The sequence below is a fragment of the Scardinius erythrophthalmus genome (genome assembly GCF_964197995.2).
Source record: "Scardinius erythrophthalmus genome assembly, chromosome: 16".
Classification (NCBI taxonomy): domain Eukaryota; kingdom Metazoa; phylum Chordata; class Actinopteri; order Cypriniformes; family Leuciscidae; genus Scardinius; species Scardinius erythrophthalmus.
In genome coordinates, this window is record NC_138236.1 from 8,640,957 (window position 1) to 8,658,527 (window position 17,571).

General features: G+C 35.9%; 1 protein-coding gene across 1 annotated transcript in view; it reads left to right on the plus strand.

The window, feature by feature from the left end:
* Positions 1 to 17,571, plus strand: part of atp2c1 (ATPase secretory pathway Ca2+ transporting 1) — a 43,192-nt gene that overhangs the window by 13,629 nt on the left and 11,992 nt on the right. The window contains exons 3-13 of the mRNA XM_081389166.1: positions 6,135 to 6,251; positions 9,160 to 9,249; positions 9,346 to 9,381; positions 9,543 to 9,604; positions 11,115 to 11,223; positions 13,038 to 13,193; positions 14,166 to 14,234; positions 14,327 to 14,402; positions 14,556 to 14,622; positions 14,713 to 14,837; positions 16,103 to 16,200. Of these exons, the coding sequence (XP_081245292.1) occupies positions 6,135 to 6,251; positions 9,160 to 9,249; positions 9,346 to 9,381; positions 9,543 to 9,604; positions 11,115 to 11,223; positions 13,038 to 13,193; positions 14,166 to 14,234; positions 14,327 to 14,402; positions 14,556 to 14,622; positions 14,713 to 14,837; positions 16,103 to 16,200 (1,005 nt within the window). The remainder of the gene's footprint in view (positions 1 to 6,134; positions 6,252 to 9,159; positions 9,250 to 9,345; positions 9,382 to 9,542; positions 9,605 to 11,114; positions 11,224 to 13,037; positions 13,194 to 14,165; positions 14,235 to 14,326; positions 14,403 to 14,555; positions 14,623 to 14,712; positions 14,838 to 16,102; positions 16,201 to 17,571) is intronic.

Here is a 17,571-nt window from a genome sequence, read left to right on the forward strand (position 1 = left end):
GACTTTACACATTCAAGATTGTTGATTATGAAAGAGACTATAAAAAAGGGTTTGTTGACCATATTACTGTTGCATATCTCTTCCATGCCACATTTTGAACTATTAATGGTGGTTTGGACTGTTTCTATGCAGTCTAATAAAATGCCCAAGTAGGGCTGGGCAATAAAACAGTATCAGTATTTATCGGCGGTACACCATTGTCGGTAACGATCTAAAAAAAAATTCGATATAGCAAGTAGAGCCCGACCGATATATCGGCGGGCCGATATTATCGGCCGATATTAGGCATTTTCCAAACTATCGGTATTGGCATTTATAATGGCCGATAAATGAATATTTAAAAAATAAAATAAAAGCAGCTAGGGCTGGACCCGAATATTCGTTCGGTGGGTTGGTATTCGATTTGAAAATTTGACATTGGAATATTCAGGGGTTTTTTTTTTGCACACCTGGGATCCCCCGCGAAATGGTTCTCATTCGCGCTTGAATAAGGCCGGCGACACACTGGCTGCTGGCGTGAGCGTCTCAGCTGCGTGGCGTGTCCGTTTTTATTTCGGCTCCCATGTTAACAGGTTGGAGTTTGCACACTGCCTGTGTGAGACACGCGTCTCAGATGCGGCTCGAGCCACGCGGAAAACGCGTGCATGCTAGAAATAGAACCGACGCCGTGTTCCAGCAACTGGACTGTTCTCTGGCTAGAGCGCAGAACAGCGGAGTTTGTATGGACCGAAGTGCATGCCTGAGCTTGTGTTTTGGGTTAAGCTGCGTTGCTTTGACATTGTGGAAAATATAATAATAGTAGAAACAAAATGTATTAGCCTTTTTACCCTTATTATCAATCTAAATTAATCTAGTTTTTAATTTAACTTAATTTCGTTTTTCTTTATTTAAATTTCGTTTTTCTTTATTTAAATTTCGTTTTTTCTTTATTTAAATTTCGTTTTTCTTTATTTAAATTTCGTTTTTTCTTTATTTAAATTTCGTTTTTCTTTATTTAAATTTCGTTTTTTCTTTATTTATATTTCGTTTTCCTTTTTTTAAATTTCGTTTTTCTTTATTTAAATTTCGTTTCTCTTTATTTATATCTACCCTTTACTGTGTCAGTAATTTGTTAGTCAGAAAAATATTAGACTACCTTAAAAGTATTGCTTAATTTAACAAACGTGTGCGTTTTATATCACTGCAGTGTCCGTTCTCGGAGCATAAGCCCTGCCGGCGTGAGGTGCGCCGCTTCCCGCTCGCGCTGTTCTGTAGTTTACTAAAAGTTTATTAATTCTGAACGTGCGGCATCTCGCGTGTCCATCTATAGGCTATTGCACCAAATGCGACACTACACTCCCTTGTGAAGTCGATTGGATGAACGGTTCTCGAAATAATCAAAATGCAAATGGACATTTGACAGACGCTTTTATCAAAAGCGACTTACATTGCATTTCAAGGTACACATTTACAATCTTAAGTTCTTGCTTTGAACCCTTGAATACACACACACACGGAATGACCTTTGTCTTGTTTAATAATAATACAAATGATGATTATAATAATATCATCATCATTGATTTTTTTTAATTATTACTGTCAATATTAATAATAATAGTTGATATTTATTTTATTTTTTTCAAAGGTTGTTTTCATATCTTAAGTTTGTATTTTTATATATTATATTTATCAGAACTTTTCATGTTTTGTTACACGTTTCTGGATTTTTTAAAAATATATATATATATATCGGCCGATATATCGGAATATTGGATTTTTAAATCACCAAATATTTGTATCGGTATCGGCCTTAAAAATCCTTTATCGGTCAGGCTCTAATAGCAAGTGCTCGATATTTTCATTAAAATGCACGCACATCGCCCGTAGATCTTAAGGGCCGTTTACATATCGCATCTAACATAGCGCGGATGTGCCGCCTTCTCCTCATTTCCAAAGGCTTGCGCTCCCGTGGCGTCTGTCGTTGCTATGCAACCATGAACTGCGCTCTCCACATCATGTTGAATTAACGTTCAGTGAGTGTTTCAGCTTGTGAAAGACGTCAATAAAACCGCTTGTAAACAATGTCACGAAATGTTACATTTACCTCAGAAAAGTCATTTAATAGCCATACACTCGTTAGTCAGCTAGATAATGAACTCTAGAGAGTAGCATTTTGCTAATATTATATGCACTGTATACACATTCATTGTATTTTATTTAGTGCTGCACGATTAATCGTATCGCAATCGCGATGTCAAGCCTACGCGATTATATGACGCAAAATGCGATTTTATATTAAATAAACAAATTAGCGCTGTTAACGCACTTATTAATGCAAATGCTTTTAAACCATTCATGCGCGATAATACATAAAAGAACGAGCTGCCTGTGAATGTCCTCCACACACACACAGAAAGACTCGCACTAATATGCGTGCGCACAAAACAGCATGACAGAATACAGTTCTCTTTCGAACTTGAACGAACAATAACACACACAATTATGCCAAAATGTCTTTTTGTCGAGTGTCTTCATAATAGGGGTGTAACGATACACCAATGCCATGGTTCGGTTCATATCACGGTTTTGGAGCCACGGTTCGGTTCGGTTCGGTTCTGTTTGCTGTGGGGGCAGAGTTCATGGCAGGGAACCAGCAATAATAACACTAGATTAGCTTTTAACTTAATAAAAACAACAACAAAAATAATTTAACTTATTAACTTTAACTTTATTAACTTAACTTTATACAGTGGCTTCACGTTTTCTTTAGAGCAGTTAGCACACCTGAGTTAACTAAAATGAAATAAATGCCTCCACTGACTAGTCAGAAATAAACTGCACACCTGAGTAGGGTTGCCAACTTCAGAAAAGTCAAATGCAGGACAATCATGGTTCTTTATAGGAAAACAAGGGACCCTCAAAATATTTGTACTGTATCGCACAATGTACATCATTTCAGTGTCTGCAGACAGTTAAGTATGTTTAAAAGGTTATCAGACAAACACATTTGTATTGCTTAACCTATTTATGTAGGTTACAATTTAATTCCAAAAATAATTGTAATGTCATACAAACAAAATGTCACATTACAAACAAACCACCATTCAAAATAACAGCATTTATCTGAAATAGAAAGCTTTTTTAACATTATACATAGGCCTACAGTTCAAAAGTTTGAGGTTAGTAAGATTTTTTTTTTGGGAAAGAAATTAAAGAAAGTAATTGACTACTTTTATTCAGCAAGGATGCTTTACATTAATCAAAAGTGACAGTACATTTATAGTGTTACACAAGCTTTCTATTTCAAATAAATCTCTTAAGATCTTTATACATTCTTCAAAGAATCCTGGGGCAAAAAAACAAAACAGTTTTAAACATTAATAAAAATCAGAAATGTTTTGTGAACATATTATTCGCTCAGGTAGATCACATGTTTTCTTGCGTGGCTGGAATGTTGAACAATAATCACATTGTTTGCATTCGCCAAAATTGATTTGCCGAAATCAAAACGTGGACAGTGAAAAGGAATTACCGTTAGCGCGAGAGCGGCGAGACGAGTCCGGCTTGAAGCGGAAGCGACGAGACGGCAGAGGATTATGTTCGCAAAACAAACAATGATTTGTCTCAAAACGATGATTAAAAAAAGCTGTGATATGTCATCATATTGGATGATGACAGGTGTCGGTGATCATTCTCAAGTGTCGTGATAAGCACTGCTGCTGCTGTTGCTGTTGTATCAGTCAGTGGTTGTGACCGGAGGGTCTTCAATCTCAATATGCCGCGGAGTTGCCATCCTGAAGTGCGTATGTAAACTCCCGAGCGTGATCGATCACCCAAATCACTTGACATACACTTTATTTAGTAAATAATATTATAATAATATTTAGTAAAACTACAGCTCTTATTAGTTGTTAAAAGTGTACTCATTAATAACTATTTAATCAAATGTCAAGGAAGAAAAAAATATTTTTGTGACAAAGTGATGTGAGAGTTGGGCCGGGGCAGCAGGGGGCGGGGCGCGTTCGGTTCGACATGAGAGTATCGCGGTTCGAACCGTGGCTGTTGTATCGCGGTTTTTCGGTTCGGTATGAATATCGTTACACCCCTACTTCATAACATAAGAGTAGTCTTATGATGAACATGAAGAGTTGTGATGACTCGTGAAAGAATGAGGCGCGTGTGAGATCCGCATCTCTGAAAGCGGCTGGTCTTAAAGGGATAGTACACAGTAGCCACTAATTACATCTGTCGCTAAAGTTATTCTATTTTTTTTGTTTGTTTTTTTTTGCTTTTTTTTATTGTTTTTCTTTACCCCTGACATGTATGGTTATATGTACTCTTGTATGTAAATTATGTTTTGTTCTTGTTAAAATGCAATCAAAAAAAAAAAAAATCTGTCGCTAAAGTTAATCAAAGAACCAAGCGAACAGAGAAAAACACTCACTGCTCTTGACTAAAGAACTTTTTTCTTTAGGCTGATTATCACTAATCTGTGTGTGCATTTATTTTCCTTGAGAACCAAGCAAGTTGACTCATGAAACCATTTGTTTATTATATCGCATATCGCAATCGTAATCGCAATATTGACCTCAGTTATCGCAATATGACATTTTCCCCAAATCGTGCAGCCCTAATTTTATTCTTAACCTGCTCTTCAATATTTAATGTATGTTTGAATAAATCTGTCATGTTTTTATGACAGCCACCATTTAAATGTTTATATTTCAAAAAAACAAGTAGAAACATAATTGTCATTAAAGTTATTATTATAAAAACTTATATTACATTTTGTGTAATTTAAATGTAGGTAGCCTGTACAAATCAGATAATTTTGAGAGATAATAATTTTAAAATATTTTTTTAATAACATTTGTCATGTACTGTACCTGATATTTACTTCAATGACTCAGTATTCAATTGAATTTAATGGAGAATCATAATTTAATCAAATCGTAAGCTTGTGAATTGAAGCGTGAAATCTTTGCCAATACCCAGCCCTACTAAAAATAATTCTGCTACTCTTTCTAGACCCTTCAAATTTAAAAGTAAATTTTGGTCACAAATGAGACCAGTGGGATATGGGGTAGTCCATAATTATTGCAAAATTACTCAGGCAGGAAAATCAGGATAACAATGTGAAGTAGTTATTATACTAATAAATAAATATTTGACTGCAGAATGCCACAATTGACCAATTAGAATCAGCCATTCCAGAAAACAACTAAAACAACACACTACAACTAAATTGAGTGTTGACTTTAAGTCAATATCCTTTGTTGTTCTTGGATTAGCACTGCCATCTGATTTTAATGCCAGGGTAAGGGGTAGGACTATGATTGTTTGATAGGAATGATGTTTCAGGAACAAGACAGGATCTTGATCCTGGATCATGTTCTAGTTGTTTAAATCTTTAAACATTGAGTGTATAATGCAGTCAAACATGCACCAAAAGCACAGACTGCATGCCTTGACACTGAGGAATTCAAAGCCCATCCCTGCGGATATCACACAGTGTTCCTTAATGAATCACGCCAGGAAGATTAGAGAGTGCTGGGATGCTCTTGCAGTGTCAGCGTGGATGATAGAGCCTGTAGTGCCATGTCCATCACCACACTGACATGGCCATCTGCTCGTCTTCTGAGTCTTTTGAAGACCACTGTCATCAACATTCAATCACAGTCTCTAGGAAGCACTTAAGCCATGAATAGTAGGCCTTGGTTATTACTATTTCAATAGAAAATAAAACAGAACATGTTTTTCATTTGTGTGCCATCAGAAGTTCAGAAGGTCAGATTTGGTTGATCTCAGCAATATTTTGACCCCCATTCCCTAATATTGCCCAGACTGCAGGTCTTTAGGTGCAGGGATCTAGCTTTTTTGCACTCTCATGTTCACGATGCAGTGCTCCAGTCTCAAGATCTTTCTCCACACAGAGAGCAGAGATGCATTGTGGGTGACTGCTGTCTAACAAGAGACTTACTAAAGCTCAAGTTCCAGGACACTGGCTTTATTAGTTGTTTCCATGGCTCCAGCATTCTTATTTGTTAGTGGTTAATGTTAGTTGTCATGGTTACACATCTGATGTGTGTTATTTTGGGAAGGCTGCATTTTTCTGACTTTAATTCCCTCCTTCTCTCCCTCTCTCCCTCTGTTAGGCTGACCTGCAGTTCGGTCTCACCCAGGAGGAGGTTTCACGACGTCGCGTCTACCATGGATGGAACGAGTTTGACATCAGCGAAGATGAACCACTCTGGAAAAAATATATATCTCAGGTTGGGTGGCTAAAAAAAATAAAAGCAAAAAAAAAAATGTATATATATAGAATATGACTTCCTTTGCTGTGGGGTTGTAGACCCAGCCCTATTGGTGTGTGAGTTTTCTTTAGACATCGAAGAAAAAATATTGACCCACACTGTAAAAAAAAAAAAATGTCACTGAATTTTTGCACCCTGTTTGAAGGGCTCCATAAGCATTGTTTCTATTTGAAGTCTTGCAACAAAAAATAACACTATTGTGAATATGCCTTAAAGCTGTAAACCCGGTTCATCCAGTTCTTTCTTCAGATATAGAGATGACAGGTCGCTGTCCTCTGTAAAAAGATTTCAGTCCACCCTGGTCAGGAGGTTTGTGCTGATTGGCTAAATATAGCATTATAACTGGGAGGAATTGTATTTTTTCCCACAGTCACCCGGGCCTTCTTCAGAGCTGGCACACTTTGTCGCCTTCATCCTCTTTGGGTTCCCCTGCAGTGCGATATTTTACACCCCCATTTCTTTAAAATGGCAAAGCCTGTGTACATTTCTAACTGGAAAACTTGTAGCACAAATATGTCATGTCACGACTGTCAAGTGCGACGTGGTTCATGCTGATAATTGCTGCGTGAAAATGTATTGGCCTTTATTTCTCATTACCGCTAATCTTTTTACTTCTTAATTACAAAGGTGGCTTCTTGTCTTATTTAACACCTGTGATCACACTAATTTTCTGAAGACGCCAAAGCTCAGTTCCCAGTTTCACCCTTGTCTTACCTCTGCTTTTCACAGTAGAAACGCTTTTTTGGGCGAGTAAAAGCATCTGAGTCTGTGAACAAAGCTGTCTGAGGTATCACTTGCGTCTCAGAGAGTCGTTTTAAGAGCAACAAGCTGTCATGTCTTTAATCTGTCACTTCACATTCGCTTTTTGCTTTGGGATGTGCCGACCTCCCTCGGTCTCTCTCTTTTGTTTTCCCCCCTGCTTTCTCTCTCTCTCTTCTAGGCACCCTCCCCGTTCACTGCACCATGCTTCACGGACCAGAACGTATCAGACAGGGTTTTTTGTTTGTCAGGCGCGACCACCAGCACTGCTTTAAAATAATCTCCCATACTTCTTTTTTTTCCCTTCTGATTTATTCAAATTCTCAATGGTATTTTTATCACAGCGCCACCAGCCCTAAGCTTAAAAACACGCTGTAAATCCTGATGTGTCACAGTAGACGTGAGAGAACGTCAAAGGACTTTCAGCAGACAGCAAAGTCAAACCCAGTTTGTTTTGCTTTCCTGTGTGTAACCTGCCTGTTACTGTGTGGCCGTGGTTTGGTTTTAAAAAGTCTGCCATATTGCTCGCTCAAAAGAAATGATTTAGCTCATCTTGTGTGATGCTGTTAATTGCCGGTTATGCAGACGCGCCGATCCGCAGGTGTCAGATCCTGCCATAGATTAAAGCTGCATTCTCTGTATGTGGCCAATCAAAGAAAGCAACACACACTCCCATCGTTTTAATCTTTAATTTCTTCAGCTTTACCAGCTTGTCATTAATCATTTCTGGTGCCGTTGGTTATCAGGTGACCTTGGAGGTTTTGAAATAAACCAAATAACATACATTTCCTGTCTAAGAAGTGTCAGTCCACTGCAAGCATTGAATCAGACTAAAATTCACTTTTGAGCTGTTTTAACTGAAATTAATTTGCGCTGACATATTTTAAAGTCCCCCTGTGGCGAAAATGTCTTTGTGGTTTTCAAAACAAACCATGTACAAAATCATAAGTCAACACCATTGCTGAGTATTTTTTCTTTAAACGGCTGTGAAAAAGGCATGAAGATTTTTTTTCAAGGAAATCATGTTTAAATATGTCATTTTGGTGATCAAAGATGATATTTAAGGGATAAAATTATTGACTACAGGGGGACTTTAAAACATGTCAGTGCCATTGTTTTGTCTCAACTCTCAAGATGCACACCAGCAATGTTTTTTTTCTAAGGCATGTTTATAAAAGCTACTTAAATGTCCTAATTGAATGAAGGCCTAATCCTGGCTTAGTCTAAGCCCTGTCTCTGAAACCAGGCCTTTCTTTTCAGTAGACTATAAAACTGGTGTTTGTAGAACGAGAACTAATATATTTCTATACCCTGTCTATCATTTATGTTTTTTTGCATGACACATGTCTCTCCTAGGGCTGGGTGATGCAGATAAAAAAATATGCAAATCATTTTCAGCTTTCTGATGATATTCAGTACATCTTAATATGTATTTGCTCAGTAAATTGAGTAAAAATCTATTTAAACACCAAAGTTTCCACATAATTATACAGTAGTGGCTAAAAGTGATGTCTGGAGGGGATATATTTGTTTTTAATAACCCTAAAAGTTTTATTAAACCAGCAAAATATGAGGAAAATATTGAATATTTTTACAATTTTAAATATGAGAGAAGAACAAAACACAACGTGGTTAAGGTATTTATTTTGTAAAATTATTTATTATTTATATAATTTATTTATAAAATAGATAGATAGATAGATAGATAGATAGATAGATAGATAGATAGATAGATAGATAGATAGATAATAACAGAAATACCCAACTCTTTTGGGATTTTTCCTACTAAACTAACTTATTTTACAGCAGCATATAAATTTTTTCTGAGCACTGTAGACCAATACTGCAAATCGTTTCGGGCTGTGGTCTCTTGCTGTCTGTGAAGATGCGTATGTACCTGTGGTATCTGAAAAAGCAGACTATATAACAAAGAGGTCAATATTTGTTGCTGTCATGTATAGCTAACATTGATTATTTTACTTCAAACCCAGAGGCAGATAAACTCAGACCTTCACCTTGAGATGTGGGACACAATGAATTCTGAGAAGCATTGCGCCCCCATGCAGTCTATTTTTCTGATTTTTTCTCTTTTTCTTTTGGCCTCCAGTTTAAAGACCCACTCATCCTGTTGCTGCTGGCGTCCGCTGTCATCAGCGTGTTGATGCGTCAGTTTGACGATGCCGTCAGTATCACCGTGGTAAGTTCCTGCTCACTCCCCCTCTGTCAGACTTTTTCTTTTTGATTTTTGATACTTGATCAGTTTATTAACACTCTTGTGTCATTCTTTTTGCAGGCCATTATTATCGTTGTTACAGTTGCCTTTGTACAGGTAAATCCAACATACACTGATGACATTACCTGAAGCTATAGACCTGAGAGCGTATGCAAATGTCAGAATACTTTTGAGATACTTTGGAAAAACTTGAAGTCTATATAATGAGGTGTAGTGAGAGTGTATGTGGTGGACATTTCTGTTCTGCTTCATTTCAGGAATACCGCTCAGAAAAATCGCTTGAGGAACTAGGGAAACTTGTGCCTCCAGAATGCCATTGGTGAGCATTATCTACAGAATTCAAAAAGTGCTTTACCTTCCACAGCTTTAATAGATTATATGTCAAAAATAAGTGGCTATTAGAATTGGCTCAGGTTTAACAAATAAATGACACAAAATCAATCCTGCTTTTGGGAAAGTATTTACACTACTGTTCCATTGTTTTAAAATGAAAATTCTGTCATCATATACTCACCCTCATGTTGTTTCAAACCTGTATGAATTTCTGCTGAACAGAAAGGAAGATATTTAGAAGAATGTCAGTAACCAGACAGTTTCTGGTACCATTGACTTCCATAGTAGGAAAAAATATATACTATGGAAGTCAATGGTACCAGAAACTGTCTGGTTACTGACATTCTTCTAAATATATTCCTTTCTGTTCAGCAGAAGAAAGAAATTCATACAGGTTTGAAACAACATGAGGGTGAGTATATGATGACAGAATTTTCATTTTAAAGTGGAGTATCCCTTTAATATTTTTGAGGAAGCAGTGGTATGCTTTTTTCAGGATCCAAATAGAAAGTTTAAAAAGAGCAGCATTTATTTGAAATGGAGATCTTTAAAAATCCTTTGTTAAATCGTCCATTTTGATCAATTAATGCATCCTCATTGAGTAATAGTAATAATTTCTTTAAAAAAAGTCTCTAAAAGATCTCTAACTTTTAAACGGTAGTGTGTGTTTCATTTGAATAATTTCTGGAACAAAAGTCTTTTACTTTTGATGATGATTAGTAAACGCATACATTAGTCACACATTTTTACTATCAGATGACGATCCACCAAATGTGCCTCATACCAGGGTCACTGTCTGTGAAACATATATTATTGGACTGTGATATTTAAAATCCTCTAAGAACACTGTTTTTCATTCTACTGAAATCCTCAGTTCTTTTTTTAAAATAAATCTTAAATCTTAAACATCTTATGTAGGTTTTTAGTTGTTTTATCTATTACCTTTACCTGTATTTTACCTTAAAAATAGACTTAAAAAATAAGCTTCTTTCTTTAACTTTTTTTTTTACTATTTGATATGTGAGGGTTATCTGTGGGTAAGGTCTTGATGTCTTAGGTGTATTTTCCAGAGCTTTACACCCACCAAATGTGTGAGAAAAAGACAGCTTTTCAGACAACATATGGAGAGTTAGAACGGGAGGTGTAATTTCCATTTCAAACACACAAAGTCTCATATTTGCACTTCAAAACTGGGCCCGGCGACAGTCTCGAGCTCTGTTCTCAAACACCTGTAGAACAGCACTCAGCGCACACCACAATGTGTTATCCTCCTTTTCTCTGCCACTCTGATTCTGGCAACAAGCATTTTTTTATTGCCAAGACTGTTGGAACTACATTCACAAAAGTATATGACCTTCATCTAGACCGCAGGGCACAAATCTCAAGTTCTGTCCACACGACTTCACTGGCCTAATTTCAAACCGTTCAACGCTCAATCCCTCTGATGCCCTCTCTATTTCTCTTTCCAACTCATCTACTCTCTCCTTGTACTCCAGTGTTCGAGAAGGACGTCTGGAGCATCTTCTGGCTCGAGAGCTTGTACCTGGAGACACTGTCTGTCTATCAGTCGGAGAGAGAGTCCCAGCTGACCTGCGTCTTTTCGAGGTGTGAAATGAATATATATATATATCTCCTTGTCTCTTTCTCCTCTTCCATGTGTCTCTTTTATGCACAATATTCTATTATGAATTATAATTTGGTCATATTCTGATTATGTAAACTCCAATTATTTATTATTACCATAAACAGATTAAGCCAGTACTACAGTTTCTACAGACATTTAATTCAGAATGTTCACTGTAACAGAATGTCCAAACAAAGTTAATTTTGTGTTATATTAAATGATGGCTTATCCAGAATTGGATTTAATTGGAAAGTGATGCACATGTATGGTTAGTTGACAAATGTCCAAGAAAAAGTACTTTTTTTAGAAAACTTTACTTTTTAAGAAAAAATACATATATTTATGGAGTATGAAAACTGCAGTTTCAGAAAATAGTAGTGGTTTTTCTCATTTTGTCAATGACTTCATATATTTTTTTCACGTTTTCACTCAACAGTACTGTAAATGTGTCCTATGGTGTGACATTTCTTAAAGTGATATTTATTTTACATGAAAGTACTAATTAGAATCATTTTCACCATGAATAGATGAACTTCCCTACGAATGTCAATGAAACTTTTTCGCCAACCTTACAAAACTGTTTGAAATGGTACCTATCTAAGAGGAGATATTATTGTAACTCCCCTAATGCCAAACTTGACTCTTTTTTTTTTTAAAAGATATTTTAAAATCAGTATATTTTTCTGTTGTTTTATGTTTGTCAAAGGACAAAGATAGTCATTGCATAAAAAGAGTCAGAATATATAGTGTTTATTGTAACAATTATAAAGGAGGACATTTGTTTTTTTGTTGAAACTTTATCTATTTGTTTTAATAGCTTCTTAAGGAGGTCTTGTCCTATTGTGTGACATCTGTGTCCTATGGTGTGACATGCCAAAGTGTCACACCAAAGGACATTTCCTGTGACATTTCCTGTCACACCAAAGGACATTTGAGCTTTTGTGGCAGTTAATAACCATGCTAATACTAGCTGAACTGTCATTAGCAATTGGCATGATACATTTGCATAATATTACATAGACCTGCTGTTAAAAATACAAATTTGAATTAGAAAATGAAATTTAGGGGTGTAACACCAAAAGACAAAAAAACTTAACAACTTCAGTGGTCTGAAAACATAGTTAATTATTTGAACAATTCTGAGAGAAATATTTGCCATGTGCAATGCTCATGGGCTTCATAGGGGTCTTCAGTCACATGACCTTGATTGGGGTCTTTCAACTAAATGTAGTTGTCCATGATATTGCCCAACTTAATATCAGGTTATTGCATAACACCAAAGGACATTTTTTTCTGTGACAAACTTTATGAAATTACTACACTTTTAGAAATGTATGTATAGGAAAAGTGATGGCCACTTAGTGAAATAGACACTTGCACAATTATGCCAGGAGTGTTCATTAAGATTTTTAAACATTATTTTCTTTATTTATTAGAGTTAATATTTATGAAATAATTTTGTCTACCATCATACCATAGGACGATTTTGAGATTTGGTTCAAAGTTGTACAAAAATAATAATAATAACTTGTGTATTAAAACAACAAATTCATGTAAAACAAGAAAATGTTTAACCATTTACAGTATTCTAAATGATGAAAATGTGAAATAAATTATTGTTTATCTTCTGTGACGGTGAAAAAGCCACGTCAACTACCCGTGTGCACAAATATGTGCTTTGCGTCTTTCTGAATTGCACATTCAAATGGCAGTTAGTGGTGGAAATTCTTGTGCTTGAAATAGCAGCAATGTTCTAATGGCCTGTTAGTGAAGCTGAACCTTCCCTGCCCTGCAGGCGTTGGATCTGACAGTTGATGAGTCCAGTTTGACAGGAGAAACCACACCCTGCACCAAGACCTCTGCCCCTCAGCCGTCTGCCACCAATGGCGATATCACGTCCCGCAGTAACATTGCCTTCATGGGTACGCTGGTGCGCTGTGGGAAGGCCAAGGTACAGTTACATCTAGACCTGAACTGAATCTACCCCTCCATAGAGGTCCTCAAAGAACTCATAATTCAAGCTGCCTTCATTCATAAAATTGTACATATCCCCCACTGCTTGCATGTTTTTGCTTTTCTTCAGTGTAATTGCATTTTGAAAGAGTAAATGTTTCAATAAGGTAAAATTTTGCTGGTGCACTGTGGGAAGGCTAAGGTACTGTTACATCTTTGTTATTGCTATTTGATGCATCGGACCACAAGGTACAGCACCTGTCAAAAGTTTGAAAACAACAATAATAATAATAAATGTTTCTTGAGCAGCAAATCAGCATATTAGAATGATTGACATTGAAGACTGGAGTAATGATGCTGAAAATTCAGCTTTGTCATCACAGGAATAAATTACCTTTTTAAATTTTATTGAAATAGAAAACAATTATTTTAAATTGTAATGACATTTTACAATATTACTGTTTTTACTGTATTTGTGGTTAAATAAATGCAGCCTTCTTTCAAAAACATTAAAAAAGGTAATGTTTCCACAGTGTGTGTTCCAAAAAGTTCTGCACCACCAATAATAACCCCATTACCATTTGCAAAATGTAAAAAATGCCCCTTTTAAACATGTTTGTTTATAGTTATCACTGAATTGTGATCTGTGTGAAACGTTTTGAAGTTCAAAGTCAAGTCACACAGTTATTGTTCTCCTGAACGTTCATTGTGGATGTCCAAGTACTCAGATATTCACTTAATTATTGTTTTGTATTTTTTTTTGTAAATAAATATTGAATAATTGTTTATTTTATCATATTAAATAGTGTTTGTTTATTTAATTGGTTATTTATCCATTCTTCAGTTTTCCCTACATAATTAGAAAATGTGAAAAAAGTATAAAGAATCTATGTGAGACATTTTTCTATTTTTCATTAAATGAGATTAATCATTTGCACACATTTTTAATAATTTTGCTTTTAAATTGTAGGGCATTGTCATAGGCACTGGAGAAAATTCTGAATTTGGTGAAGTTTTTAAGATGATGCAAGCAGAGGAGGTAATCAAGCATAAACCAGAGAGATTGATGCTCTAAAAAACATTTGCTTCATATTTAAATGTTTTCTTTCTTTCTTTTTGCTTTTTAAACAGGCTCCTAAAACCCCATTACAGAAAAGCATGGATTTGCTGGGAAAACAGCTCTCCCTTTATTCCTTTGGGATAATCGGTAGACATCTTGTTAAGATTGTCCAATTAACATTCATTGCACTTTCATGAGCTAGTGATACATAACATCTCATTAAATATGCAAACCCTAATTTCTGTTTTGTCATACCTGCCTTCGCTCTCTGTGATGGCACTAATATATTTCCATTTTCAGGGGTGATCATGATGGTCGGATGGCTTCAGGGGAAGAATATTCTAGACATGTTCACCATAGGCGTCAGGTATGTCCTTAATTAGCCTAGAAGAATGTGACTTGATGTGTAGTGCAGGTTTCAGTCTTTTAAATGTTGCATCATTGCTCTTCTCTTCAGCCTGGCCGTGGCAGCTATCCCAGAAGGCCTCCCCATCGTGGTGACGGTGACTTTGGCACTGGGAGTGATGAGGATGGTGAAGAAACGAGCAATCATTAAAAAATTGCCCATAGTGGAGACTCTGGGTATGCACTACATTGTGACGTAAACCAGTGGTTTTGGTTCATGACCCAGATTTTGCTTTGGACATCATGTGGTGAACCAGTAGATTACCAAAATTGTTTATCATGCAAAATGTTTGAATGGTTTCTCTCTCAAAGCACATTGTAGTGGGCAGTTATTCATGCCCACATTCCAAGTCTGAGGGCATGACACGCAAACCTACTTGTGTTGGTGTCTGGCTAGAATTAATCAAGTCGCAATTAATTTTTTGCAAAATACCTTTGAATTTATTTAGCAAGTTGTTTTTCATGCTATCTGCAAAGGGTTGGGAATGTTCACAAAACACTGATCAATTGAATTAAAGGACACGCTGTAAATGATCTGTATTCTATTGTCAATGGAACTCTCATCTATTGTTCTGACAAAGTCCTTGTGTCAGGAAGTTCCTTCCTGTTGGCCAGCTCACAGGAGAACAAAAAAGTCACTTTGGTGGTTTCTCCCCTCTGTGGCCTTACATAATCATCAGTCATGAGAATCAGTCAGCCCACAGTGTCAAATGACCAGCCACACTCACACTGAACATGCACTAATATAATGCGGAGTAAACACATTCAATCGGACCAAAACGCTTTTGTGAGTGTCAGTAACATTTTAACATTTTCAAGAAATGTTTATTGCTTTGCTTAGAACCATTTTCAATCATGTGATGAATTTAATGGCTTTTTACTAATAATGAAACAACGCTTTTGCTTAGTAGCACTTCAAGATGTGCTATATTATGGACGTAATATAATGGACATAGTCAGGACCAGGATTGTTTGGTGCAGCGTGCAGAGTAGTTTATCTCTAAAACTATATTTGATTGTAAGTTTGGGCTGAACTAATCGCAGATGGTTAGATGATTGACCAATTACAATACAGGACTGGAACTGTTTTATAAACATATTTTATAAAATATATTTAATTATTTGACATTATTTCTTTTTCAATAAAACAAAAAATATTGAATTTTTTTTTTTTTTTAATTCAACTCAAATATTATTAGATGAGCCATTTCCCATTTGTAAAACTGTTACCACTTAAAGGCCATACATTTACATTTTATCATAGGGGTGTTGTCACTCCACACAGATGTTGTTTGTGTTAATATGTGAGAATATTGTGTAGGTGTCTTGGACAGTATTTTTAATACTGGGTCTCATTTGCATTTTCTCTTGCACTGATTTCATGGAAATCAGAATATCTTTGTTGTCTGTATTAAACTGAGAAACCTCCCTCTCCTCTCCAGGCTGCTGTAATGTGATCTGCTCAGATAAGACAGGCACTCTCACTAAAAATGAGATGACAGTTACTCACCTGTTCAGCTCTGATGGACAGCATGCTGAGGTAAGAGCCTTGAAACTTTCAGGAGGGTAAAATTACACTACATGACCAACGAATGTGGACACCCAAACACTAAAGCCATATGTGATTGTTGGGCACTTAATTTTTTATTGGTAGTTAATCCGTCCTTATAGCTCCCATTTTAGGAAGATTTTCCACCCCACATTGGAAAATAAATGCAAAAGTGGCCAGCTGGCCACACAAGGATAGGTTCAATTTGAAAGAATGACTAGTGAAAGTCTTAGGAACATCAGTTAGAATAAGTATTTAATATATATTTACACTACAGTTTGGGGTCAGTTTTCTTATTAAATTAATACTTTTAATCAGCAAACACACATTAAATTTATCAAAAGTGACAGTAAATATGTTTGTAATATTACAAAAGATTTCTGTTTCAAAATGTTTTTCTTTTGAACTTTCAATTAATGAAATTTATCAGAGCGTCCACAAAAATAAGCAACACTAGTGTTTTTAAAATTTATAATTGGAAATCTTTCTTGAGCGTTAAATCATTACATCAGAATGATCTCTGAAGGATCATGTTATTTTGAAGACTTCATTAATGGGTGCTGAAAATTATTTAATTACAATAAATTACAATCTAAAATATGTTAACAGAAAACAACTTTTTAAAATTGTAATAATAATTCACAATGTTACTGCTTTTGCTGTATTTTTGATCAAATAATTGTATCCTTGGTGAGCATAAGAGACTTCTTTCAAAAACATTACAAAAATCTTACCAACTCCAAACTTTGAACGGGTCAAAATTTGTTATTGTTGTGCCATGCTCTGTTAGGTCTCGTTTGTCCTAAAGCCATTACCACATTAGATATGCAATCTGCAGTGTTTCATCAGCCCTATGGATCTGAAGAGAAGCCTCTGGTTTTCTCTCCCAGGAACAGAAGCAGTGTCTCAGATGCCTGATGGCATCAGTGTATAGTCCTGAATTCATTGCTGTGCTATCGGCGTGCTCTAATAAATCTTCAAAGCAGTCGGCTGAGGAGTAGATTGAGTCTCTCACTATTTAAACTTACTAGGTCGCTTCTCCCAGGTCTATTACATCATGCTTTTTTATTTCACATCCCTCTGGGCTTCAAACAGAGCACTGTCAAAAAGACTGCTAAAAGTCATCTATCGTCTGTGTTCGAGCTTTGTGTGACAGTGCATTTGCGTGTATGTTAAAGTTTAAAGTCTTTCCTCAAAATGTAATAACTTCCTTGGAAAGAATGTTTCATGATTCCTTCAGTTTCTTTTAAAAATAAAGTATTATATCTCTATACTCAATTCGACATAGTCCCATCCTACTTTTTTGTTTCACTTATAAATGTCATACTACTTAAGTTAAATAGGTTGTGAACGTTGTTTCAT